This window comes from Oncorhynchus mykiss, chromosome 18 (genome assembly GCF_013265735.2).
Source record: "Oncorhynchus mykiss isolate Arlee chromosome 18, USDA_OmykA_1.1, whole genome shotgun sequence".
Classification (NCBI taxonomy): domain Eukaryota; kingdom Metazoa; phylum Chordata; class Actinopteri; order Salmoniformes; family Salmonidae; genus Oncorhynchus; species Oncorhynchus mykiss.
The window spans coordinates 46,995,190-47,021,488 of NC_048582.1; the positions used below are offsets into that span (position 1 = coordinate 46,995,190).

The 26,299-nt window shown below is 44.5% G+C and overlaps 1 protein-coding gene across 4 annotated transcripts in view; it reads right to left on the reverse strand.

Annotated features, from left to right (window-relative positions):
• The window catches only part of trappc9 (trafficking protein particle complex 9), a 283,555-nt gene that overhangs the window by 137,729 nt on the left and 119,527 nt on the right, over positions 1 to 26,299 (reverse strand). For all 4 annotated transcript variants that reach the window (XM_036952949.1, XM_036952950.1, XM_036952948.1 and 1 more), the window contains one exon: positions 2,087 to 2,229. In XM_036952949.1, coding sequence (XP_036808844.1) covers positions 2,087 to 2,229 — 143 coding nt within the window. The remainder of the gene's footprint in view (positions 1 to 2,086; positions 2,230 to 26,299) is intronic.

Genomic DNA, 26,299 nt, shown 5'->3' on the forward strand with positions numbered 1-26,299 from the left:
GTTTGCTGATGATCTGGTGCTTCTGTCACCAACCAAGGAGGGCCTACAGCAGCACCTAGATCTTATGCACAGATTCTGTCAGACCTGGGCCCTGACAGTAAATCTCAGTAAGACCAAAATAATGGTGTTCCAAAAAAGGTCCAGTCACCAGGACCACAAATACAAATTCCATCTAGACACTGTTGCCCTAGAGCACACAAAAAACTATACATACCTTGGCCTAAACATCAGCGCCACAGGTAACGTCCACAAAGCTGTGAACGATCTGAGAGACAAGGCAAGAAGGGCATTCTATGCCATCAAAAGGAACAAATTTCAACATACCAATTAGGATTTGGCTAAAAATACTTGAATCAGTCATAGAGCCCATTGCCCTTTATGGTTGTGAGGTCTGGGGTCCGCTCACCAACCAAGACTTCACAAAATGGGACAAACACCAAATTGAGACTCTGCACGCAGAATTCTGCAAAAATATCCTCCGTGTACAACGTAGAACACCAAATAATGCATGCAGAGCAGAATTAGGCCGATACAAACTAATTATCAAAATCCAGAAAAGAGCCGTTCAATTCTATAACCACTTAAAAGGAAGCGATTCCCAAACCTTCCACAACAAAGCCATCACCTACAGAGAGATGAACCTGGAGAAGAGTCCCCTAAGCAATCTGGTCCTGGGGCTCTGTTCACAAACACAAACACACCCTACAGAGCCCCAGGACAGCAGCACAATTAGACCCAACCAAATCATGAGAAAACAAAAAGATAATTACTTGACACATTGGAAAGAATTAACAAAAAAACAGAGCAAACTAGAATGCTATTTGGCCCTACACAGAGAGTACACAGCGGCAGAATACCTGACCACTGTGACTGACCCAAAATTAAGGAAAGCTTTGACTATGTACAGACTCAGTGAGCATAGCCTTGCTATTGAGAAAGGCCGCCGTAGGCAGACATGGCTCTCAAGAGAAGACAGGCTATGTGCTCACTGCCCAAATGAGGTGGAAACTGAGCTGCATTTCCTAACCTCCTGCCCAATGTATGACCATATTAGAGAGACATATTTCCCTCAGATTACACAGATCCACAAAGAATTCGAAAACAAATCCAATTTTGAAAAACTCCCATATCTACTGGGTGAAATTCCACAGTGTGCCATCACAGCAGCAAGATTTGTGACCTGTTGCCACGAGAAAAGGGCAACCAGTGAAGAACACACACCATTGTAAATACAACCCATATTTATGCTTATTTATTGTATCTTGTGTCCTTTACCATTTGTACATTGTTAAAACACTGTATATATATATATATATAATATGACATTTGTAATGTCTTTATTGTTTTGAAACTTCTGTATGTGTAATGTTTACTGTTAATTTGTATTGTTTATTTCACTTTATATATTCACTTTATATATTATCTACCTCACTTGCTTTGGCAATGTTAACACATGTTTCCCATGCCAATAAAGCCCTTGAATTGAATTGAGACAGAGAGAGGGACAGAGAGAGAGACAGAGAGAGAGAGAATATCCATCTTTTCTACCTAGGCCTGTCAGTAGAAATGCCATCTTTCAGATTCCCCATCGTTACAGCAACAATAATGGCACTAAGCAGAGCAGAGCCCTGGTCTAGTCTGGTCTCATCTGCTGGGTACAGGAACAGGAAGCAGGGAGTGGGACCGAGGTGATCTGGCGCGATGTGTTTACCCAGTCAAGATGGAAAAACACAACAAACACAGCGATCTTACTAATAAGACAGAGAGAACCAGGACAAACAGTACCAGGAGTCGGTTAGATTACTGCTGAGGGGAGGAATGAAGGATACAGCAGGAGAAGACAAGCAGAAACATCCAGTTAATGGAACAGAAGTAACAGCCCAGCAAACACTGCAACATTGTGTCAAAGTTCAGACAACTTAGTGTGCTGGTTCTGTGTTTGCGGGGAGTTGTTGGGACAGTGATGTCGACCGTCTGTCTATGCACTTAACCCAGAGGAAGAGGGTAGTCTTAATGTTTGCTCTCTGTTCGCCGCTCACCAGATGTGATAGTTAATCAAGTTTTAGTACAACGAATGACTGTTTACCTGGTGGCTGGTAGTGTGCTGACTCTGGTGAAGAACACAGAGGGTTCTATGTCAACATGCACTCCCAGGGTCAGGTCCCGATAGTAGCCCTCCACCTTGCCTGCTCCCCCCGAGTACTTAAACGTCATCACAGCTTCCAACGTCTGGAGAGAGAGAGAGAGAGAGAAAGGAAAGAAAGATGGACAAATCTCATTTTAGACAAGGCTATTCTAAGATGGAGTGCAGAGCATTAAACCGTAACTCAATGATGAAGGTCGAAGGTCGAAGCTAAGCGCGGTTCACAAAATGCCTTGGATAAATGTAACCTGTTGAGATGGTCCAGCAGTTTCTATGAAATCCTGCATGGAAGAGTAAACCTGTGTGTCCGGGGTCAAAGGTGACAAGCCAATCACAGACTCTATTTTTCTCCTCAACTGTGAGCAGAAGGAGACTTATTCTGAGCTGAAATGCCAAAAAATGTCTGATGACAAAATAAACACACAAAAACGTGTTCTGATGTGTAATCAAGAGTGGAGTGAAAAGGAGGGTTATTAGAGCGTCTTGAGTCTTCTCTCGATATTTCGACAATGTATTTGGGAAAAGGTGTGTGTGTGCGTGTAAGGTTGTGTGTGCGTACATGTAAACACGCGCCTTTGTTTACATTGAAGGCTGACTGGCCCTCAACCCAAGTGTGTAATCCATTGAGCTAGGCCAAGCGCGCACGCGTGTGTGTGTGTGTGTGTGTATTTCTGTGTGTGTGTGTGTGTGTGTGTACATGCAGTGCCTGTAAACACAGACCAGGTACGAACAGGTTTTCATCATGTTTCTCTGTCCATCTGCCTGTCCATGAATCTTTAACCCCATCCAGAGTGATCATCACTCAGTATGGAGCCAGTGACTTTCAGCTCCATTTCCCATGGCTGTCTCCTCTGTGGAGGGCCTGACTACACATCACCTTCATGGCTCAATGCACGCTTTCAGAATAGCCCAAGCGAAAGGCTTAACCCCAAAGAGATGGTGTCTAAGACGGTCCATCATCCTTCCTCCTCCTCCTCCTGTGTTAAATGGTGCACCACATGCCCATGGCCCTGGGGTTGTTATGTAAAAGAGCCACCGTATCGTGTCTGAGGCACACATGGCCCTCTCTCTCCTGGTCACGCATGTCTGTGTGTGTCCTTCAGCCAGAGGGACAGATGCCCCTCTCTCTCTTGCTTGACAAGATCTTATCATCTGGTTCCCCCTCTCTCTCTTGTTCTCTTCTCCTCTCCTCTCTCCTGTTCTCTCCTCCTCTCTCTCCTTGCCTCCTCTCTCTCATGTTCTCTCCTCCTCTCCTCTCTCTCCTGTTCTCTCCTCCTCTCCTCTCCCCCTCTCTCTCTCATGTTCTCTCCTCCTCTCCTCTCCCCTCTCTCTCCTGTTCTCTCCTCCTCTCCTCTCTCTCCTCCTCTCCTCCTGTTCTCTCCTCCTCTCCTCTCCCCCTCTCCCTCCTGTTCTCTCCTTCTCTCCTCCTCTCCTCTCCCCCTCTCTCTTCTGTTCTCACCTCCTCTCCCCTCCTCTCTCCAGCTGCACATAACTAGATTTCTTCTTAACTAAGGGAATTAGTCAACACACAAAATACATTTATTCACTTTTGATGAATTGGTTATTTCATTGAGACACAGAGTTCTACCGTGCAGAAGGCTGACGCACGCATATGTACAGGCGATGCGAGACAAAGACGGTCACTGAGACGCACCTCCTCTCCTTCTGCTGTTTAACATGCAGGGCTCATTGTGGAGGGGTCTGGTGTGAGCGTGATGTAAATGAGGTTGTATTACAACAGGGAGGTTGCAGGAGGACCATGTTGTGGGAGGAGGCTGATGACCCACACGGTAAAGATGGAAACAGTCCTAGTCAGAGACATGGCACAGACAGACACACAGACCTAGTCACGGCAGAGACAGACACACAGACCTAGTAACGGCAGAGACAGACACACAGACCTAGTAACGGCAGAGACAGACACACAGACCTAGTCACGACAGACACACAGACCTAGTCACGGCAGACACAGACCTAGTCACGGCAGACACAGACCTAGTCACGGCAGAGACAGACACACACAGACCTAGTCACTGCAGAGACAGACACACACAGACCTAGTCACGGCAGAGACAGACACACACAGACCTAGTCACGGCAGACACAGACACACAGACCTAGTCACGGCAGAGACAGACACACAGACCTAGTCACGGCAGAGACAGACACACAGACCTAGTCACGGCAGAGACAGACACACAGACCTAGTCACGGCAGACACAGACACACAGACCTAGTCACGGCAGACACAGACACACAGACCTAGTCACGGCAGACACAGACACACAGAACTAGTCACGGCAGACAGACACGCAGACCTAGTCACGGCAGACACAGACACACAGACCTAGTCACGGCAGACAGACACACAGACCTAGTCACGGCAGAGACAAACAGACACACAGACCTAGTCACGGCAGGGACACACAGACCTTGTTATGGTAGAGACAGACAGACAGACCTAGTCATGGCAGAGACAGACAGACAGACAGACAGACCTAGTCATGGTAGAGAGAGACAGACAGACCTAGTCATGGTAGAGACAGACAGACCTAGTCATGGCAGAGACAGACAGACACACAGACCTAGTCATGGCAGAGATAGACACGCAGACCTGGTCATAGTAGAGACAGGCAGACAGGCAGACAGACATACTTAGTAATGGTAGAAACAGACAGACCTAGTCATGGTAGAGACAGACAGACCTAGTCATGGTAGAGACAGACAGAACTAGACATCGTAGAGACAGACAGAACTAGACATCGTAGAGACAGACAGAACTAGACATCGTAGAGACAGACAGAACTAGACATCGTAGAGACAGACAGACAGACCTAGTCACGGCAGAGACAGACAGACAGACAGGCAGACAGAGACAGGCAGACAGAGACAGACAGGCAGACAGAGACAGACAGGCAGACAGAGACAGACAGACAGACAGACAGACAGGCAGGCAGACCTAGTCACGGCGCAGGCAGGCAGGCAGGCAGGCAGGCAGGCAGGCAGGCAGGCAGGCAGGCAGGCAGGCAGACAGACAGACAGACAGACAGACAGACAGACAGACAGACAGACAGACAGACAGACAGACAGACAGACAGACAGACAGACAGACAGACAGACAGACAGACAGACAGACAGACAGACAGACAGACAGACAGACACAGACAGACAGACAGACTGACAGACTGACAGACAAACCTAGTCACGTCAGAGACATGATTCTAAAAGTGCCATAACCGTCACCATCAAAAGAAACAAATCTTAGGGGAAAATGAATGTAAAACGTCCTGTTTGTAGGGCGGGACTGTTGGTTGGCTGGGCAGCCAGATGGTCCGGTTTCTAACGGTGTAGGTGCCAATGAGCCAGGCACGACTTCTGAGGAGATATGGAGGGGATGGAGGGAGGGGGCGGAGGTAGATGACAGGGGTGATGGAGAGGAAGTGTGGTCTGTTTGTTATTCCACCTCTCGGATACTTCCTTTCAGACACACTCTCTAAAAGATCATCACACTGATCGAGCCACCCCCGCGCTCTTCTCTCTCTCTCTTCTTTCCCCCTCCCCATCTTCTCTCTCTCCCTCTCTCTTCTTTCCCCCTCCCCATCTTCTCTCTCTCCCTCTCTCTTCTTTCCCCCTCCCCATCTTCTCTCTCTCCCTCTCTCTTCTTTCCCCCTCCCCATCTTCTCTCTCTCCCTCTCTCTTCTTTCCCCCTCCCCATCTTCTCTCTCTCCCTCTCTCTTCTTTCCCCCTCCCCATCTTCTCTCTCCTTTCCCCCTCCCCATCTTCTCTCCCTAAACCAGCGAATAACTTAACTGTAATGGCCTGGCTGAATGGGGAAGGCACTTAGTGCTCCATGCCTGTAATGCCTTCTGTCTTTCCATAATTGAAAATGTTACTTTTCTTTAAGGAGCACGTGGCCTTATAGGATGGCCTGTATGGGAAACAGTTAAAGTCCCCTGCCTTAATTATTGTTAGGAAGTTGTGTTATTTTGTTAAGCACTTTCAGGTAGCTGTCAGGTAGCTTTCGACCAGACTCAGCACATCTCTAAGTACCTGGTGAAATGAAGAAGCTGCGTATGTCGTGTTGGAGATGTTGGAGATGTCTTAAACTCCAGCTATGTGCGCAAATTGGTGTTTATTGGCGCTGGCTGGGAGGGGAGGAGATGGGTTCTATGGAAGAAATGCTGATCTGGACTCTTTCCTAATGCTGCATGGTTAACTGGAGCAATGCCACACTTTTGGCCCGCTCTCCCCTGCATTAGTACACCCTCCTATAGTACTACACCCTCCTATAGTACTACACCCTCCTATAGTACTACACCCTCCTATAGCAGTACACCCTCCTATAGCAGTACACCCTCCTATAGCAGTACACCCTCCTATAGCAGTACACCCTCCTATAGCAGTACACCCTCCTATAGCAGTACACCCTCCTATAGTAGTAAACCCTCCTATAGTAGTAAACCCTCCTATAGTAGTATACCCTCCTATAGTAGTATACCCTCCTATAGTAGTATACCCTCCTATAGTACTACACCCTCCTATAGTAGTAAACCCTCCTATAGTAGTATACCCTCCTATAGTAGTAAACCCTCCTATAGTAGTATACCCTCCTATAGTAGTAAACCCTCCTATAGTAGTATACCCTCCTATAGTAGTAAATCCTCCTATAGTAGTATACCCTCCTATAGTAGGAAATCCTCCTATAGTAGTATACCATCCTATAGTAGTATACCCTCCTATAGTAGTAAATCCTCCTATAGTAGTATACCCTCCTATAGTAGTAAATCCTCCTATAGCAGTATACCCTCCTATAGCAGTATACCCTCCTATAGTAGTATACCCTCCTATAGTAGTATACCCTCCTATAGTAGTATACCCTCCTATAGCAGTATACCCTCCTATAGTAGTATACCCTCCTATAGTAGTATACCCTCCTATAGTAGTATACCCTCCTATAGTAGTATACCCTCCTATAGTAGTACACCCTCCTATAGTAGTATACCCTCCTATAGTAGTATACCCTCCTATAGTAGTATACCCTCCTATAGTAGTATACCCTCCTATAGTAGTATACCCTCCTATAGCAGTAAACCCTCCTATAGTAGTACACCTGCAGAAAGGTAGCTTTCTCAGCCACTTCTAACAAGTCTTCCATCCCTGCTCTCATAAGTTCCACATCAGAGTCAGATCCTAAATGACCTTAATTGACCCTTCGGTGAGTGGCTGCATGCAGACTGACCGCAACAGTAAATCAGAAATGTCCGGACCGTCTGTGAATGGGACAGTTTGTTCCTGGTCCAGATAGTTCTTCTGGTTGATTGAGGTCAAGGAGAGCAGTTCAGGTTAAGTTGATATGCTAGCTATCTATGCTCCAATATTTCTCCTTGACAGAATCCTTGCCTACCCATTGTCAGTGTTTTTGAGCTATGTTTGTTCCCCTTACACCAGGGCTGTTGCTGAGCAGTTTGAGACATTGTAGTTCTGTATGGTTTATCCACCCAATGCCTGGCTTACACCACACTGACATTGTTCAAGGCTTCCTTGCACTTCTTCAATAATTCAAAAGTCACTACAGTGCTGCTTGTGGATGTGGTGGAAAACTTTCCTAGTTTGTCAGATGGTCTCCTTGTGAATCATCCTCTTGAGTCCAACAGAGGTGTGAGAACGTCAAGCTGTCGCGAGGCCACAAATAGCTGGTATGGCTGTAGGGAAGGGTCTATCAGAGACAGCATGCAGATGGACACACAACCAGAGATCCTCAGTGACTACACTGACCTCTGATGGACATGATCCAGCATACTGTAGTTGTGTCTTAGAGATTCAAAATGACATTAACATACCAAAAATTACCAGTTTTTTTCAGAAATCCTGGTTAAAAGATTACCGGAATCAGGAAGAAATAAGCAGAGAATCTGGAAGTCATCCTGAATTTTATTTTTTTGTCAACTCTACAGAACTGAGTAGAAACTAAAAGCAGAACAAATCTTAGGCTAGCAGCACTACTCTGCCTCATGACATCTGGTGCTATTCTCTTCCCATTAAAGCAGGACAGACAACTCTCTCTCCAAACCCTGATCTGTATTCCAGCATCATATCCCTGAGTCTCTGCATCACTGCAGTCCTATAGGTAACCTAACGTGGCAGGCGTAGAAACACACCTGAGCAGAGTTCCCACTTCCGCTTTTCTGGTGGAACGGAAGTGAGGCTGAAAATACTGTATCCTTGAAAAGTGGATGTTATGTTTTCTGGTGACTCCGCATAGCCTTTCCTAAAGCAGGAGCAAGAAGAACCCCTGCCTGGGGCAGTGGATTGATTGGTTGCTAGGCTGGCTGCTTAACATCCAGCCATAGGTATGTTCAGGATTATTAGGCAGACAGGTTTCTTCTGGTTCTGCTGTGTTCAGAAGTACAGTGTGATGTGGCCCTGTTTCTATCTGCCCTGCCTGGGACTAACCAACGAGCACACTGATGGGGAACATATCTTTGAAAACAAAAACACATTTCATGAATAAATAAAAAAAGGAGAGAGACTGAAAAAGAGATTGCCCGAAAGGAAGAGGCACAAAATAAAATAGCTATGGGAAAGGGTTATAACAGTAGCAGCCTTCTATACAATTTGATAATTTCAAATTGGCCCTCGCTCTCTCTCCTTTCTCTAGAGATGATGACATTCAACACCAGTGTTTTTTTTTTTTTTTTTACCAAGTCTGGTGAGATTGTGGAAGAACCGCAGTACAATTATATTTGTCCTTTGGAGTTATTACCGTTATCTAGACACAGTGGAGACTAGGACCAAAGTTCAGCTCAACTCGGGCTGTCTGCCTCAAGCGCCTGCTGCTTTCTGCGGGCACGTCTCTAACCCCGTTGTGTTTCTGTGTCCCTCTCTGTCGCCACAAAGACGTGAGGTAGAGAGAGCCAGAGCGAGAGAGACGGAACCTTTCAGAAAAAGGGACAAAGGGTATCTTTGTGAGCCCAAACCCAGCAACAACCCCATGGTTTCTCCCAGTAACAGGTGACTGAGCAGCCTAAACGATGCCACCTCAGCTGGCAGCCAGGGTAGCGTGTGGAACATAGTGTGGTTCTGATAGGCAGTGTAAATGATTATTTATAATGACGACCTGGCTGGAATATGGGGATGTCCAGGACAGCTGTTTAATTACGTCCAACAACAGAGGCAGAGAGACCGCTGCCAAGTACTGCAGCAACACCACACTGCATCAGAGCTGTGACAACACTGGGAGTCTGTGTTTGGATACAACAAGGAGGCCTCCAACTATACTGCAGATATCGCTTTTTCACAACAAAAAAATGTAACTTGTTATAAGTAGCCTATCATTTATCAGTACATAACCTAGTTACATATAAAGCTCAGACAAGTCTCTCTCTCTCTCTCTGAGTACAGGCACCTCTATTGTTATGTGGAGTGCCCTCTGAATGCAGGGCTTTGTCTGCCTGCTATCTCAGGGACGATGTCATAGAGACATATTAAAGTAATGCTTGAAGAGCTGAAAGCGTTGTGCTTCATGATCCCTAGGCTACTTGCTATGTTCATTTTCATTCAGATAAGTAGTTGGATTAGACTACAGACAATGACTACATTTCATGAGCGGGGCAGTATCATGTTATCCTTTTAACCGCATGGCCTTTCAGTCTATAAGTACCCGCTAGAGAACGTTTAGCATACGGATCAGATGCTTATCAACCTGCAAGGTGCGCAAACATAAGTGCACAAACAATTGTAAAGCATGTATTGCATGAAGAAATATTAGTTGAAATATGCCTAATGTAAAATACAACAAGAATAGTTATTTGTTTAGACTTCCAGTCAATGACTCATCAACATTCTAACAAGTCTAATAAATACATTTCATATATGCTATTGGAAGAATAACAATTTGTTTGCGTTTATAAAGGTCTTGGGTAACATTAAAGTACATCAAATCAATTCTTTCAAAGAACATCAATACATTTTCATGAGTTTATGTTAAATCGAGGCTACAAATAAAAAACAAATAACACTATTTCAAGTCCATCACAAAGAAGTCCATTATAATTTTGTTTTGGCAGGTCTAAAGAAACATTGTGGAAATAAGAAAATGGATTTAAAAGAAAACAGAATATAATATTTAAAGTTTATTATGTTACTAGTCTTTGCTTAGTAGCCAAAGCTATGCTGCTGTACGAGTGGTCAGGTGCTGAACGCATGGACAGTGCAGATATTCTGGGATAAAGTTACATTTTATAGAGATGCACCTCTCTGAATTTTCAGAGATATTTGACAAAAAGGTAAGTGTCATAGAAACTGCGGAATATGATCTTTCTGATACTATATAGAAATCAAAACATTTGACCTGCATGTGAGGATTTGATAAAGTGATGCCTCTCTGTCAATTACAAGATGCACCCGTCTCTTCATGTACAATTTGACAACTGAAAATATTGTCAAATTATACGATAAACACGAGCGCCGAACGCTGATAAATAGGGACAACAAAAACTCATCATTACACTATTTTCTTTCCAAATTAAATCGCCCTCATCATTCTGTCGGGCTTCATTTAAATTCAATTGTGAGGAAATGTGTACAATTATCGGCCATTCATCCATTTGCCATTCATTCTTTGAGGAGACAGAGAGGCATGAGCACCTGGCTGGGTAACAACATCCTACAGCACATGGTCTTGGCTGGTAAAAAAGGCTGGAAATACTTCTCTGTTTGTGATTTCAAAATGCGGAACAAATGAGCAGTGTAAAAAACATTTAGGAAAAGTCAGGGAAGTAGATTTTTTTTTGTGGCCAATATGTTTTATTTACAAAATCAAACGTCAATGGCCGTTGGTCTATGGCGGTTCTAGTGTTACAGCAGTTTCATTTCAGCACTATTTTCTCTCAGTAACTCCCTTTTACTAACAGGAGAGTAGCCTAGCCTATGGTAAATGGATACATATTCCATAGCTTTACAGAGAGTCTGAGCTTTAGATAAGCAAACTGACTGTGGCTCTGACTGGGAGAATGCATTGTGTTTTTGTCTGAATCCATCCAGTCACTTCAGGCTAGCCAGAGGTCCCTGAGCGTCAGTGTTTTCATTGTCCCATTCTATTCCTCTCACGATTGCCTCATTACAGACGGGCTCTATTTTTAGCCCAGTGTGATTGAAATAGAGTCCTCAGGGAGCCTGGGGGCAAAGACGACTGAAGAAAAGAGAGAGAGAAAGAGAGAGACAGAGGGAGCGAGGACTGAACAAAGAGAGCAGCAGGTAGAGAGAGAGAGGAGAGCGAGCAAGGGGGGACTCTGGGGTCAGATGAGTCAGGGAGTGAGGGATGAGGGAGAATGAGTGAGGGAGAAAGAAATGGAGTGAGTGCACCGCCAGCATGCCTGAAGACAAGCCTTCCTCGCCATCCTCCTCCCTCACGAGGTCCTTGTTGAGACCAATAGTGTAATAACAGTACTGTAGGCCTGGGGGCCAGGGGCCCTGTTGCCACAACTACACACAGGAACCCTGGCTGGAGGACAGAGGAGGGTTCCTTAATGACAAAATAATTCATTTGACATGGTGTTTTGTTACCAGACTGTGTCATACCTTGAGCATATACTGTTTCCTTCCTCTTAGTTCTCAGGTATTTCATACACTTGGTCGAACCCTGCAAAGTGTGCGCGTGCATGAGTTTGTAATGCGGCAACTGGCCATGTATTTATCATTACGAATCCCAAGAGGGTACGTTGTTCTCCTGGTTCTTCTTCTACTATCATTTCCAAACAATAGAACATTAGTAATTGTTCCACAGCTGCTGCAGTGTCATTAGAGAAGAGAAAAGGAACGAGAGAGAGAGACAGAGACAGAGAGAGAGACAGAGACAGAGAGAGAGACAGAGAGAGAGACAGAGACAGAGAGAGAGACAGAGAGAGAGACAGAGAGAGACAGAGAGAGAGAGAGAGAGACAGACAGAGAGAGACAGAGAGAGAGAGAGAGAGACAGACAGAGAGAGACAGAGAGAGAGAGAGAGAGACAGACAGACAGAGACAGAGAGAGAGAGAGAGAGACAGAGAGAGAGACAGAGAGAGACAGAGACAGAGAGAGAGACAGAGAGAGACAGAGACAGAGACAGAGACAGAGACAGAGACAGAGACAGAGACAGAGACAGAGACAGAGACAGAGACAGAGAGACAGAGAGACAGAGAGACAGAGAGACAGAGAGACAGAGAGACAGAGAGACAGAGAGACAGAGACAGAGACAGAGACAGAGAGAGAGACAGAGAGAGACAGAGACAGAGAGAGAGAGACAGAGAGAGACAGAGACAGAGAGAGAGAGAGAGACAGAGAGAGACAGAGACAGACACAGAGAGAGAGAGAGAGACAGAGACAGAGACAGACACAGAGAGAGAGAGAGAGACAGAGACAGAGACAGAGAGAGATAGAGAGAGAGAGACAGAGACAGAGAAAGAGACAGAGAAAGAGACAGAGTCCAGCAAGTGGTGACTGTAGGGTTTCTCACTTTACTCACACAGACTGTCAGACTTTGTGTTTACACATGCCTATCGCTGCAATAAGGGCACACTGTTGCTAGGGAGGGGACCACTGCAGAAGTGAGAGAAGCAGAGATTCAAAATATACAGTTTTATCATGAGGGGGCAATGCAGCAATACAAAATAATACTCTGAACAGCCTTTTATTTGACTATGGGATTAGGAGGGAAAGGTACATTTCAAACCATTTTAAAAGGATATTCCTCTGGACAAAATATGAAACCTTTTTGCACTTTCGTTTAGCATGCATTATGAACTAAAGGTAAACATATTATTTGAGCTGTTTAAGGCTGGTCATAGACATTATGGACAGTGTTTTTGTAGCACTGCATATTTCCACTCACTACCTAGCCACAGTGGTTTGGTACTGTGATATCCATGTTGCTATTGAGATGTCTGATGATCAACAATAATGACAATACTCCTTTCCTTCTCCTCAGACCTCCATCAGTTTGCCATGTGTGTGTGTATGCATGTGTACAGGTGTGTGTGTGTGTGCTGTCATTAGGGATGAAATTGAACAGCCCTGACAGACATCCATCCAGCCAGAACACTCAATCAGTCCACCCTCCACACCCTCTACACCCTCCACACTCTCCTCCTCCATCCTCTAAAATTAAAAAAAGCTAAAATCATAAGGAATTGGCAAATTTGTTCTGGAAAGAGCTGCCTGTAAGTGCCTCGCCAGCAGTATGTGGTGGGATGATAATGATATACACTGCTGCAGGGGTACAGTAGCACCTCGGCTTGGCCACTCCTCACCCCTTCCCTCGTCCTGTTACCTGACTCAGCGAGAGCATCGTCCCATTAACTGTCACTTTTAATTCCCTCTCTCCATCCTTCCCTCCCTCCTTGGCTGTTCTCCCCTCACCTCTCATCCCACTCCTCACCTCTCCCCACCTGCACACGCACAAGAACACACGCACAAGAACACACGCACAAGAACACACGCACAAGAACACACGCACAGACACACAAACACAGCACACACTCCTGGCAGTTGTGACAATATCTGCAATATCTACAGTAAATCGAATCCCCCTGGTGTTGTCCGGTTGGGACCTGCTGCTCTCAGATCAGTGGTTAGTTAGCTCCTGACTAACGCATCACCCACCGCTTCCTCCATCACTGCAACACAGCCACTCACATACATGGCACATAAAAGTGTGCACAGACTCGGACACACACACACCACAGACATGGTTCCTAAACTAGGCAGATCCCTTTGCATCACATTGATTCATTGTGGATCCAAATCAAGTATTCAAAAGTGTGTGTTGCTCTCTGAGTCCATACATGAATAGATAGTATAAATTCACCTCCAACCCAGGGTCTGTCTGAGCAGTTCCTATGCATCAAAACATCCCATTGAAATGAATGCATAAGATTATACTACGCACTTAACTCACCAGAAATAGTGCGTTTCCATGGCAATGTGGATCTTCATCAACGCAGAATCCCGAGGAGCGTTTTGGTCAGATTGTTTCTAGTTTGCTTTGGTTCTCCAATGCAATAGTCTCATGTATAACTTAAAGACAAGACGTCCAGGGCAATATTCACACCTCCACTGATGGTTGTGCAGCAGTGGAGGATTTAGGAGGCGTTGTGTGTTCCATCCAGGGGTTGGAACCAAAATGCATTTCCAATCATTTCCGTTAAGCAAAATAAAAGCAATATAAAGTTATGAACCGGTTCAAACCCTATAAAAAGTTGAGGTTTATGGTCGTTCCTTCCTGTTCCTTTCTTTAACCTGTGAAATCAACCGCTGTTTACATTTAGCTAATTAAAATTACTTCAATCAGCGCAGACAGAGCAGGTATGCTAGTTGTTTACATGCGTGATGGACAGACACGTGTAGCCTATGACACACAATGTGACTGACATTTTGTGGGTGGGGAGAGAGCGAGCGAGGGATGAGGAGGAGGCTTGAAGCTCTGGGCATCTTATGACATGCATTATCTCAATTTGGTTCTCAAAATTATACCGAGGAGGAGCGACTTCCATGTAGGAACTTCAAATGTCCTTTGAGCTAGCTAGCTAACAAGATTGTGTGCCGAGCGACACCAGAATTAAAAACACATCTTACCTTTTATTAGTTAATAAATGCAACGTGAAACGTAATAACTAGGGCTTAACTAGCATTGAAAAAGTTAATCCATTCTTCTCTAGCTAATAAAAACTTGTGCCTATCTTCTGAATCACAATTGTAGTGTCAGTACAGTAGCCTATACTTCGGAGGGGAGAGGGACAGGTAGCCTAAACATGCACACACACTGGCAAGAATTTTCAGCTTGCATGCAGACACTGGAATCATTTTGAGTGACAGAGTGAGGGTTTCGCTTAGGAACTTTGTGGCGTGTTGGAACGTTAAATAACTTAATTAACCGGTTCCCATGCTTTTTAAATAATGTTCCGGAAACATATGGATCACTTTCGTTCCAGGTTACGTTTCTGTTCCCTGAACCGGTTCCAACAGAAAAAGAAATGGAAAGGGAGATGCACAACTGCATTCAACTGAAATGTGTCTTCCAGATTTAACCCAACCCCCTCTGAGGATAGCATCCTAATTGCATATAAAATGTCAGCCTATTTCCCTACATAGGCCTAGTGCACTAGTTTGTACCAGTGCCTTTTATATCCAGAATTAAAGAGGGCAAGTCAAAAGTAATGTGGAACTAACATGGATCCTTGAGGGACGCACATACAGGATTTTCCTTTTCCTGCCTGTTTCATGGCTGGGAGACAGATACACAGTGCTGTGCTGCAGGGCAGGTCAGTGTAATAACAGAAGGGGGTCGGCAGTGTGAATGTAGTGGAAAAGCAGAGCTCTCCAGTGGTGCTGGCGGGGCAGCGAGGGACAGACAGGTCGTCAGGGGAATGATGTATGGCCCTTATTCTCCTCCTATGTCTCCTGGATAAGCTGTTCCAGGAGCCGGGGACCTGGGGCCACAGCGCATGCACACGCACACACTCTCTCTTTCTCTCTCTCTCTCACACAGCTCAGCGAATCATCAGGACACTGCCAAAGGGGTGAGACAAAGGCCTCGGACACTTTCCACTCTATAACGGCGGATCACAGTGAGGCCAGACTGGTGGCAAGGAGTGTGTGTGCTCATGTGTGTGTAAGAAAAATAAAATAAAACTCTCCTCCAATTCTCCAGCTTTCTCTGGCTGGCTGGCTGACTGGCTGGCTGGCTGGCTGGCAGGCAGCTTGGCTCTCTCAGGGAATAAAGTACCCACATTAACAATTTGCTCTAATATTTCCACCCCCGCAACAACCATATCTTACAAGTTTAATTTCTATGACTTATCTATGAGTCCATTCCTCCGGGGGCGTGTATTATTCACAAAACAGCATTAGGATTTGAAAATTAGACACATTCACATTTTGCTCAATCTTCATAACAATGGAGTGATTTTACAATCTCAGCAATAACAATCGGCTGTTTGAGAGAACAACTTCTGAGAGGGATTCGTAATTACATTCATGGCTCGAACTCATACCTATAGAAACAGAGGAGGAAGAGAGAGTGAGAGCGCGCACGAGAGAGAGAGAGAGCGAGAGAGAGAGAGCGAGGGAGCGAGAGAGTGCGCGTGAGAGAGAGCGCGCGAGAGAGCGAGAGCGAAAGAGAGAGAGAGAGCGAGAGAAAGAGCAAGGGCGAAAGAGAGCGAGAGAAAGAGAGCAAGCGAGAGAAAGAGAGCAAGCGAGCGAGAGAAAGAGAGCGAGCGAGAGAAAGAGAGCGAGCGAGCGAAAGAGAGCGAGAAAGAGAGCGAGCGAGAGAGCGAGCGAGAGAGAAAGAGGCAGAAGGAGAGAGAGAGAGAGAGACAGTAGATTCCCCTGCTCAGTCTCTACAGGGAGTCGGAGTGAAAGAAGAGAAAAGGGCTAGACGATGCAGTGTTCTGTGGACCCAGAGAGACAGGTACAACAAGCTGTGTGCCTGGGAGGGAACGAGGCCTGCCCTTTCTAGTCTCTAGTCTGTGTGAGTCACACACCACACACTCCACACCTCTGACTAAGACCACAGAGTCTTCTCATCATACTGAGCCCTGCAGGACACCACACCATCACATACTACCTCTGATACCTCTCTACCTCTTCCTCAATCTCAACCCTGTCGGTTATTCTCTCTCACCATACAACATTTTTTGTAACAGAAAATAAAAATCTGTATTTTTTTTAATTTATTGGACAGGTTCCTGTTGCATCTCCCTGTTTCTGTTTGAAAATATTTCCTACCCATATTTCCTACTGAACAGGACCCAGCTAGCATTTCCTCTGAGTAGGCTTGGACGGTATCCAGATTGTCATAGCTTCATACCGACATGGTGTCATCCCAGGATATTTAGTCATTCTGGCACTGAACACAATTGGCGCTATTCTCAATCCGAAATTTAGCAATGCTAACAACGACATGCAAAATACCATAAATAACACAAACTCATTCATAGAATCTACCCTGTAAAGACCTTTATTATACACAGATTTAAAATAGCTATTGATAACAAATGTGTATTTTGTGGTTGTTACCCAGAGACTCTTGACCATTTATTTTGGGACTGCTCTTATGTCAGAAGATTTTGGTGTGAGTAAGAAGATTTTATTTTCAAAGAAACAACTATTAATGTTAATTTGAAAGACTCTGATATTCTGTTTAATTTTGAACCAAATGATATGGACCCTGATTTAACTTTCATTGTTAACTTGTTTATCTTTCATGGAAGATTCTTTGTCCTCAAAATGAAGTGGGCAGAGGAGCAAACCCCTCTTCACATTATTTAAGATAAAATTGAAATATTATTTTTAAATGATCAGTAAAAATGTAGAAACAAAAGAGCAATATGCACCATAAAAGTATTTAACAAATGTAAAATGAATCTTGATATGTAATACCCCTGTCAGGTTTATCTACTCTTGTTTGTATATCTGTTTCTTTTCTATTTGTTGTGTTCATAATAAAAACAATTAAAATATATATTTTAAAAAAATGCAAAATACCATAGTGAATTCTAGCTAAATGCTAACGAACGCATGCAAACATTTTATACAGTCTCTTACATAAACTATTTGCAGGACAGACATCCCAGGTCAAAGTTATACAAGTAACAAAAAAATGTCACTCACAGATTGCTGCACGAACAAAACCAATATTAGATACAGCAAGGCTGTTGATCTAGGAGGGGATTCTAGATATCTAGCAACTACATGAGAAAACCAAATGCACAACTGCAGGGTATTTAGCACATTGTAGTCAGTTCACTTAATAGTTACTGTAACTAGATCACATGGTGTGTGCTGCACAACAGCGGTCTCTCGTCTTTGTGTGCTTGGAATAAGTGACCTGTAAGCTTCATAATGTAAAATAATGTGATGGGTGAAATGAAGAATGTGTTCAGCTTCATCTCTTAACGTATTTCACAAGTTGACTGCAAGTATTTATAAAAGGTACGCAGACTCAGTGTTATGACGTAGATGCAGAAGGTAAACAGCATAGTGGGTCAATTCACGCAACAACTAAGAGCTTTGACGCACGAGGCTTAACTTCTCCGCTGTTTTGGTGACCTGGCTACCACGCTGTTGTCACGCCCTGACGTTAGAGAGCCTTTTTATGTCTCTATATGGTTTGGTCAGGGTGTGATTTGGGTGGACATTCTATGTTCTGTTTTCTATGTTTTTCTATTTCTATGTTTTGGCCGGGTATGGTTCTCAATCAGGGACAGCGGTCTATCGTTGTCTCTGATTGGGAATCATACTTAGGCAGCCTTTTCCCCTTTTGTCATTGTGGGAAGTTATCTTTGTTAGTGGCACTATAGCCCTGTAAACTTCACGGTCGTTTTGTATTGTTTATTGTTTTGTTGGCGACATTCAAATAAATTGCACCCCATTGTTTTTATTTCTACTTTGCACATTCTTCCATTGCAAATCTACCATTCCAGTGTTTTACTTGCTATATTGTATTTACTTTGCCACCATGGCCTTTTTTTGCCTTTATCTCACCTCATTTGCTCACATCGTATATAGACTTGTTTATACTGTACTATTGACTGTATGTTTGTTTTACTCCATGTGTAACTCTGTGTCGTTGTATGTGTCGAACTGCTTTGCTTTATCTTGGCCAGGTCGCAATTGTAAATGAGAACTTGTTCTCAACTTGCCTAACTGGTTAAATAAAGGTGAAATAAAAAAAATAATAAAAAAAGAGAAATGTACGCAATGTACGCTTACCACGCTGCACCTTGGTCCACTTCTTAAGACGTCCGAGACAGCAGTGAACAGAGTCAAGCAAACCTGTGCACGTGCAGATACTGTGTGTGACTGTGTGAGTCTTGCAGCTCGCTCATCTTAATATTTAAATATTTTATTTATTTAACTAGGTTAGTCAGTTAAGAACAAATTCTTATTTACAATCACAGCCTAGGAACAGTGGGTTAACTGCCTTGTTCAGGGGCAGAACGACAGATTTTTACCTTGTCAGCTCGGAGGTTCGATCTAGCAACCTTTCGGTTACTGGCCCAACGTTCTAACCGCTAGTCTACCTGTCGCCCCTAATATCTGCCGTCCTGCTCATGGCAACGTCAAAGCATCAACAAATATCCTAATTTGTTTTTTAAAAAGTCAAAATAAATAGTTTCAACGGTATTGAAAAACCATCCCGTAGCCATTTCCAAATACCGGGAAAACAGTATATACGCCAAGCCTACCTGTAAGGTGTCCATCCCACTAGCGGGGCTGGAGTACAGCTGGCAGCGCTTAGATGAAAGTGAATTAGTGTTAAGGGGAATAGATTAGAGGAATAAAGCTGTTGACACACTGCTTCTGATGCCACCTGATTGCTCAACCGTCATCAACATAATTATTCTCTCTCTCAAATTCATAGCCAACCAACTTTCACCAAGCTAACCAAATGTCAAACACTGCCAAGTGCAGAAGCTGTGAAATCCATTCAATCTACAGGAGTAGCAGGGTCGGACTGCGTACAAAAGAAACAGCAACCCTGAGAAGTATACCTAATTCCAGTGATCTGACCCTGGTCACATTTCACAACATCTCTGTCAGAGAGAGAGCGAGAGAGAAGAGCAGGGGACTTGGCCATTAACTGCTAGTCAGCTAGGTAAGCACTTCATTGTGAGAAATGGCCTTCCAAGAGGAACTATATAATGATTAAGTTCGGCATTGCCTCAGAATCATCACAAAGGTTAACAACGCTATCACATGAATAGCCATAGGGAAGAATATAGAGAGATATCATTGGATCACTGGAAATAACACCAGTGGCTGTTGAAACCTGGTAAAGGGAGACTGAGAATATTGTGTGAAGTTTGGTACGGACATGCTCATTAAAATCACTGCTTTATTCGCCATGAAAGGTTGCATCTCCCTATTAGTCGGAGGGTGAGTGTGTGTGTGTGTGTGTGTGTATGTGAAGAAGAATGGTGAGATGTACTCTGTCTGCATATGTATCCACAAAGGACAACAGATTGAGCACGTAACTTATCCATTTCTCTCAAAACATTCAACTGTGGAGGGCCAAACACAAACAGCATCATCGACATGTTTACAGTTGTTCTATAAAGCCTCCAGACTACAGGAAGACTAACGTGCATAATGAGAAAGGTACACAGATTCCCAGTACAAATAAAACACCAAAAAAATGTAATTGAACTGAAGAGGGGAAGCTATTTATTTCAAACATAGTTCCACGTTTGAATTTTAAATTCAAATCACCTCCTGAATTGAGTGACACTGAACACAAAAACGATCTTGATGGTGACATTTTGGAAAGCAATGACGCAGGCTGTAGGCCTATGGGGTGTGTATGGATAGTGTGTGATTCAGGCATGAATGGTTCTGGTAGCAAGTTTATTTAGACTTTGGCTGTGTTTACACAGGCAGCCCAATTTCGGATGGGTGGGGAGAGGGGGGGTGGAAAGGTCGGATGGGGGGGAGAGGGGAGGTGGAGAGGTCGGATGGGGGGGGGGGGAGGGGAGGTGGAGAGGTCGGATGGGGGGGGAGAGGGGAGGTGGAGAGGTCGGATGGGGGGAGAGGGGAGGTGGAGAAGTCGGATGGGGGGAGAGGGGAGGTGGAGAGGTCGGATGGGGGGGAGAGAGGAGGTCGGATGGGGGGACAGGGGAGGTGAGGAGGTCAGATGGGGGGGACAGGGGAGGTGAGGAGGTCAGATGGGGGGGACAGGGGAGGTGAGGAGGTCAGATGGGGGGACAGGGGAGGTGAGGAGGTCAGATGGGGGGGGACAGGGGAGGTGAGGAGGTCAGATGGGGGGGAGAGGGGAGGTGGAGAAGTCGGATGGGGGAGAGGGGAGGTGGAGAAGTCAGATGGGGGGACAGGGGAGGTGAGAAGGTCAGGTGGGGAGACAGGGGAGGTGGGAAGGTCAGATGGGGAGACAGGGGAGGTGGGAAGGTCAGAAGGGGAGACAGTGTAGGTGGGAAGGTCAGATGGGGGGACAGGGGAGGTGAGAAGGTCAGGTGGGGAGACAGGGGAGGCGAGAAGGTTGGCCTTCTCAGGATATATGAGATGTATTAGAGTTGATCCACAGGAGAGCAGCAGTAGAACACCACACCTCCTGAGCCCACTGTCAATTACACCACACTTCCTGAGCCCACTGTCAATTACACCACACCTCCTGAGCCCACTGTCAATTACACCACACTTCAAAAAGGCTGCTGGCTGATGACTCAGCACTGCTGTGGGTCTGTCTGTGTGTAGGGGTCTCTAGAGTATAGAGGTCAACTAAAAACATAAAAACAGGTACAGTCGCTAGCTCTACTTGTTCAAACACCATAAGAAAATAATGACAATGTCAGTTCTTCCTAAAAACATTGATTTCCATGTACCTTCCCTGTAGCTTGTTAAAGCATTTATGTGATTCTGTAGATCAGATCAGTTTCTGATGCAGACAAGTTATTGTAAATTAAACATGAGACTCGGCCTGGAGGAGGAAAATATCTCCTATCGCCCATCTCACATCGGCATCCATATTTCATATGGAACATAGACCTACTTGAGCTGTTTGATCAGAATGCATCTCTATTACTTTGGAGAAAACTATGGTATCTAATGCAGAGATAACTGTGTTGTAGGAGTATTTCTTAGCAGTCTTAAGACATGATCGTAATACAACAATGATCGTGATCAGAATAGCAAAACAAATGCACAAACCACTTCCTGTTCCCCTTTGATTGTTTTTGTTTTGTGTTTTTTTCCACGGATGCCACAGTACGCTCTCTCAAAGAGTTACTGTAGCTAGGCCTAATGGTAAACAACAAAACACCGAGAACAAATGCTTTTTCCATTCCAGAGTTTCACACTTGTGCAGGCAGACAGCAGTTATAAATATCCCCATCAGTAGGCTCGGTCTGAATGTGTTCGCAGAGCTGATCTCACATCAGCACCATGAATATCCCCATCAGTAGGCTGGGTCTGAATGTGTTCGCAGAGCTGATCTCACATCAGCACCAGGAATATCCCCATCAGTAGGCTGGGTCTGAATGTGTTCGCAGAGCTGATCTCACATCAGCACCAGGAAGAGAGGATGGGAAAGGAGGTGGGGGGGGGGGGGGGGGGGGGGGAGAGGAGAGGGCTAAAAATAGCAACCAGCCGCCTGGCTGGCTTCATCTCCCCTGGATTACATTATCCCCTAACCTCCGTCCCCTGCTCTGCTCTGTTCTTACTGTAACTATACTTCTGTGGCAGCGAGCCACCTCTACTGCCTAGTCTGAGGATGACAAAACTGGTCTCTCGCTCCCTCTCAGGAGAAACTCTCACCCTCTCGCTCCTAGAAGCTCTTTCCCGCTCAATCTCTCTCTGCCTCCTTCTCTCTCATTCTCTCAATACGGGCAAGGGAAGGCCACCCTCTTTCATTAAGAAAATGCTCACATAGGACTTTGAGAGAGAAGGGAGGGTACAGGGGAGGTGGAGAGAGGATTAATCAATTCATGGGAAGGTAAAGTTTCTGCCAAGATAATTAGAATGGAAGTAGAGGAGGGGATGTAAACTATAAACTAACATTTTTAATATCTTAGTCTTTATGGCTGTAAGGTTTGCCATCACTTGCATTGTGCGGTGTAGGTTTGTTTATCTGTGGTTTTCAATATGTGATCATAAATGACTATACCGCCACAGAACTCTATTCATTGAGTTCAATGGTTATTTATCAGGGATGTAAACTGCTGAGGGGCCAAAAAGGTGACACTTTTGTGTTGCACTGAGATATGCAAAAAAATAAATAAATCCCTGCTAGTGGGAAATGCAGGTTTAACTAATTAAACAAAGAATATGATCTATATGATCAGTCTCTGTGTGTAAAATAAAGTGGTTCATGTGAACCTAACGTACAGCTAAAAAATGTAATGTATTTGTTGCCTAGACTTTACTGCAATGACACTCAAGACGAGAAAAAAAAACAATACACTAATATTGCTGTTAGCCATGACAGCCTTTATAATATAATGCTTGTGACCACACACACACAGAAATATTGCCCTTGGGAAAAAAAAATCTTAAAAGTAGAAATAGAATGAAACAAACAGGCATTATAGTGACCACTATAATGGCTACATGTGTGCAAAAATAACATCAACTGAGTAAAAAAAATGTAACAATCCCCCCCTCACTCATACAAAAGTGTTACTGTCAAGTTCAACACAACAAAAACAATATCTTTGGGCTACAGTGCACATTATTACATTGTACACTTTCTGCCTGTGGACATCTGTTCTACAATGTACCAGCAGAGCATGATACCCTTTGTTGGCCTAATTGATCTCTTTCAGGCAGAGAGTATACCTGGCATAACCCCTTTTTATCCACTGTATAGAAAGAGGGAAAGTGTGTGGTGTTCCTTTCACCTCTATAGAGGCATCCAGCTTAAGCCAGAACCAGGTACAGCTACACTTCATCCCCGAATCCACTTGTTTAACAAGCAACGCCTCCTTTTCACCTAATTCTCTCATTCTGAAAATGAACCACATACTGTAGAGGGAAAACATTAGTTCACAGATAGTAGTTAGTTCGTTAGCTAGTTAACATTTCACATAGTTTGCCAGGGTCCAGTAAGCAACTCAAATAACTTGAAGAATGGCAAAGAGTCGTATACCAGTTAATACTATAGTGAATTAGTTAGGTTGCTAACGTTAGCTCATCTGATGCGGTAACGTTAACTAGCTAGCTGTCTGACTTTATTAGCCAGCTAATTTTCAAACAATAAACTCAATTATTTGATCAGCTAAGTAGGCTAATGTTGCTCAAGATTTCACGGAGCTAACGGAGAATTTGATCCAGCTACTATAGCAAGATACTAAATGCTAACAATACTTGGTCCACCACACTTTCTCCCTCACCTCAAACTTCCCAAATGCCAGTTGTTTTTCAGTTACAGCTCATGAAGTACGTTTCATCACCTTCTCAGCCCCGTCTCCGTGGTCAGGCTTCTCACCTACCTCTTCGTTATTGTTCAGGGACGCGCTGCTGTAACTGGCAAACTGCCTTTACACTCTCTGCTGTCTTTCCAGAGCGCGTGCTGATTCTGTAACTGGCAAACTCCCTTTGCACCCTACTGCTGTCTTTCCAGAGCGCGTGCTGATTCTGTAACTGGCAAACTCCCTTTGCACCCTACTGCTGTCTTTCCAGAGCGCGTGCTGATTCTGTAACTGGCAAACTGCCTTTACACCCTACTGCTGTCTTTCCAGAGCGTGTGCTGATTCTGTAACTGGCAAACTGCCTTTACACCCTACTGCTGTCTTTCCAGAGCGCGTGCTGATTCTGTAACTGGCAAACTGCCTTTACACTCTCTGCTGTCTTTCCAGAGCGCGCGCTGATTCTGTAACTAGCAAACTGCCTTTGCACTCTCTGCTGTCTTTCCAGAGCGAGCGCTGATGCTGTAACTAGCAAACTGGTTGTCTCTTCTCTCTTCAGTCGCGTGCTGCATTCTGTTGTTATGTGAACGATTGGCTGAGCCTTGGATACAGCCAGTATTGCTCCAAACGTGCATCACTCGTTCACTTACAGCCAGTAGTGATCCAAAGCTCAGTGACCCCCCCCCCCCCCCCCAAAAAAACCTTTCTCATCGGATCTGCACGATTCACGTCGGTCACCTATTTTGGATTCAAAATGGGCAAATTTTGCTGAAAGATTACTAATTTACACCCCTGATAAAGACCAGCGGGCTTATTACTTTATTCAGGCCTGTCCCTCAAACCATTCTCTCACCTACATCACCATACAATGGAGTTGTCCTTTTCACACACTAATCTCTTCCTGTACTGCCTGAGTCCCAACCTTGTACAGGTAGGAAAGACAGTAGAGATGCTACACAGCAACACTGTCGCACAAACATACGCAAACACAAACAAACAAACACAAATATGCATACCACACACAAACACTATGAACCACAGCAAGACCTCTGGGAAAAGACAGAGTGAAAATAGACAGGAAGAAAGGCAGAGCGGGGATAGTCCATTAATTGATTGCAAATGTGGAAATCGCTTGCGAACAGAATGGTATTTGAAAAGTGAGACTTCCTTCAACATGAGATGGTCCCCCCAGGTTCCCCCTGACAGTCGACACATTTCTGAAAACATGTAGAAATTATGGGGAGTAACAGTTAGCAATACAAAGGACAAACTCTCACCTTCACTTCTTGTCGACGGATTACAGAACAGCCTTAATTTATGATATCTTATTTCCTGGGAATCGCTGAGAATATTATGCATGGAAATGTCTGGCATTTCCAGGCAGGCTGTTTTGTGTAGCTAACCACTGTAACAAATGCAGAGGCACAGAGTAGACATATCATAATGACAAGGAATAGAAAAGTTCACCAGGTGGCTCAGAGGGAAATATCACTGGTTCCTATTGGACAGGCAGTCTGATCAGCATGGAGACGAAGGTAAGCTAAAACACACACAATAATATTTTGAAGATAAATACACAACTCAGAGGATGAGAGGACGAGAGTACTAAACTAAATAGAGTACTAAACTAAATAGAGTACTAATGGCCAATAGGGAATTGTCAATGTAAATAGTTGGTCTTCAGTTCAACAGCTGTTTAGAATCTGTGGAATGTCAGTCCTGAACTCAGAGCTACATGTGCTACGGTCTGTACATTGAGTCAGGAGCAGGGTACTTGTTATTTGGCCATTGGCCCAGTTGTACTGCAAGGACTTCTGATTGGTCAACCCTAAGCTAGGGTAGGCGGTTATAAATGGCATCCTGTTTCTTTGTTCTGTGGAGAAAAGCTGAGGACAGGGGAGACTGAACATCTACCTCCCAGCATAACATCTATGATTTGTCCTCTTTGAATAAACCTATTTGTCACCCCCTGATTTGCTTTGGAGTTTTTTGTTATTTAAGAATAACATCAATTGCCAACACGCACACAAAAAGGTAGATGAAGGTAAAACTAAATATAATCTATGAAGTATAACTACAGTGTGAAAAACAGTTGGTTGACCCAATCTGTGCACACAAGGCATTTCAGCTGCATACAGTATGAATGGGATGTGTCCTTATAAAATCATGGCTTTTAATAGAACGTACATTTACTTTGAGCAAAAACGGACAGAAAAGGCAGTCCATGTAGGTTTTAGTTGTTGTTTTCAGTGAGGAATAGTGGGCA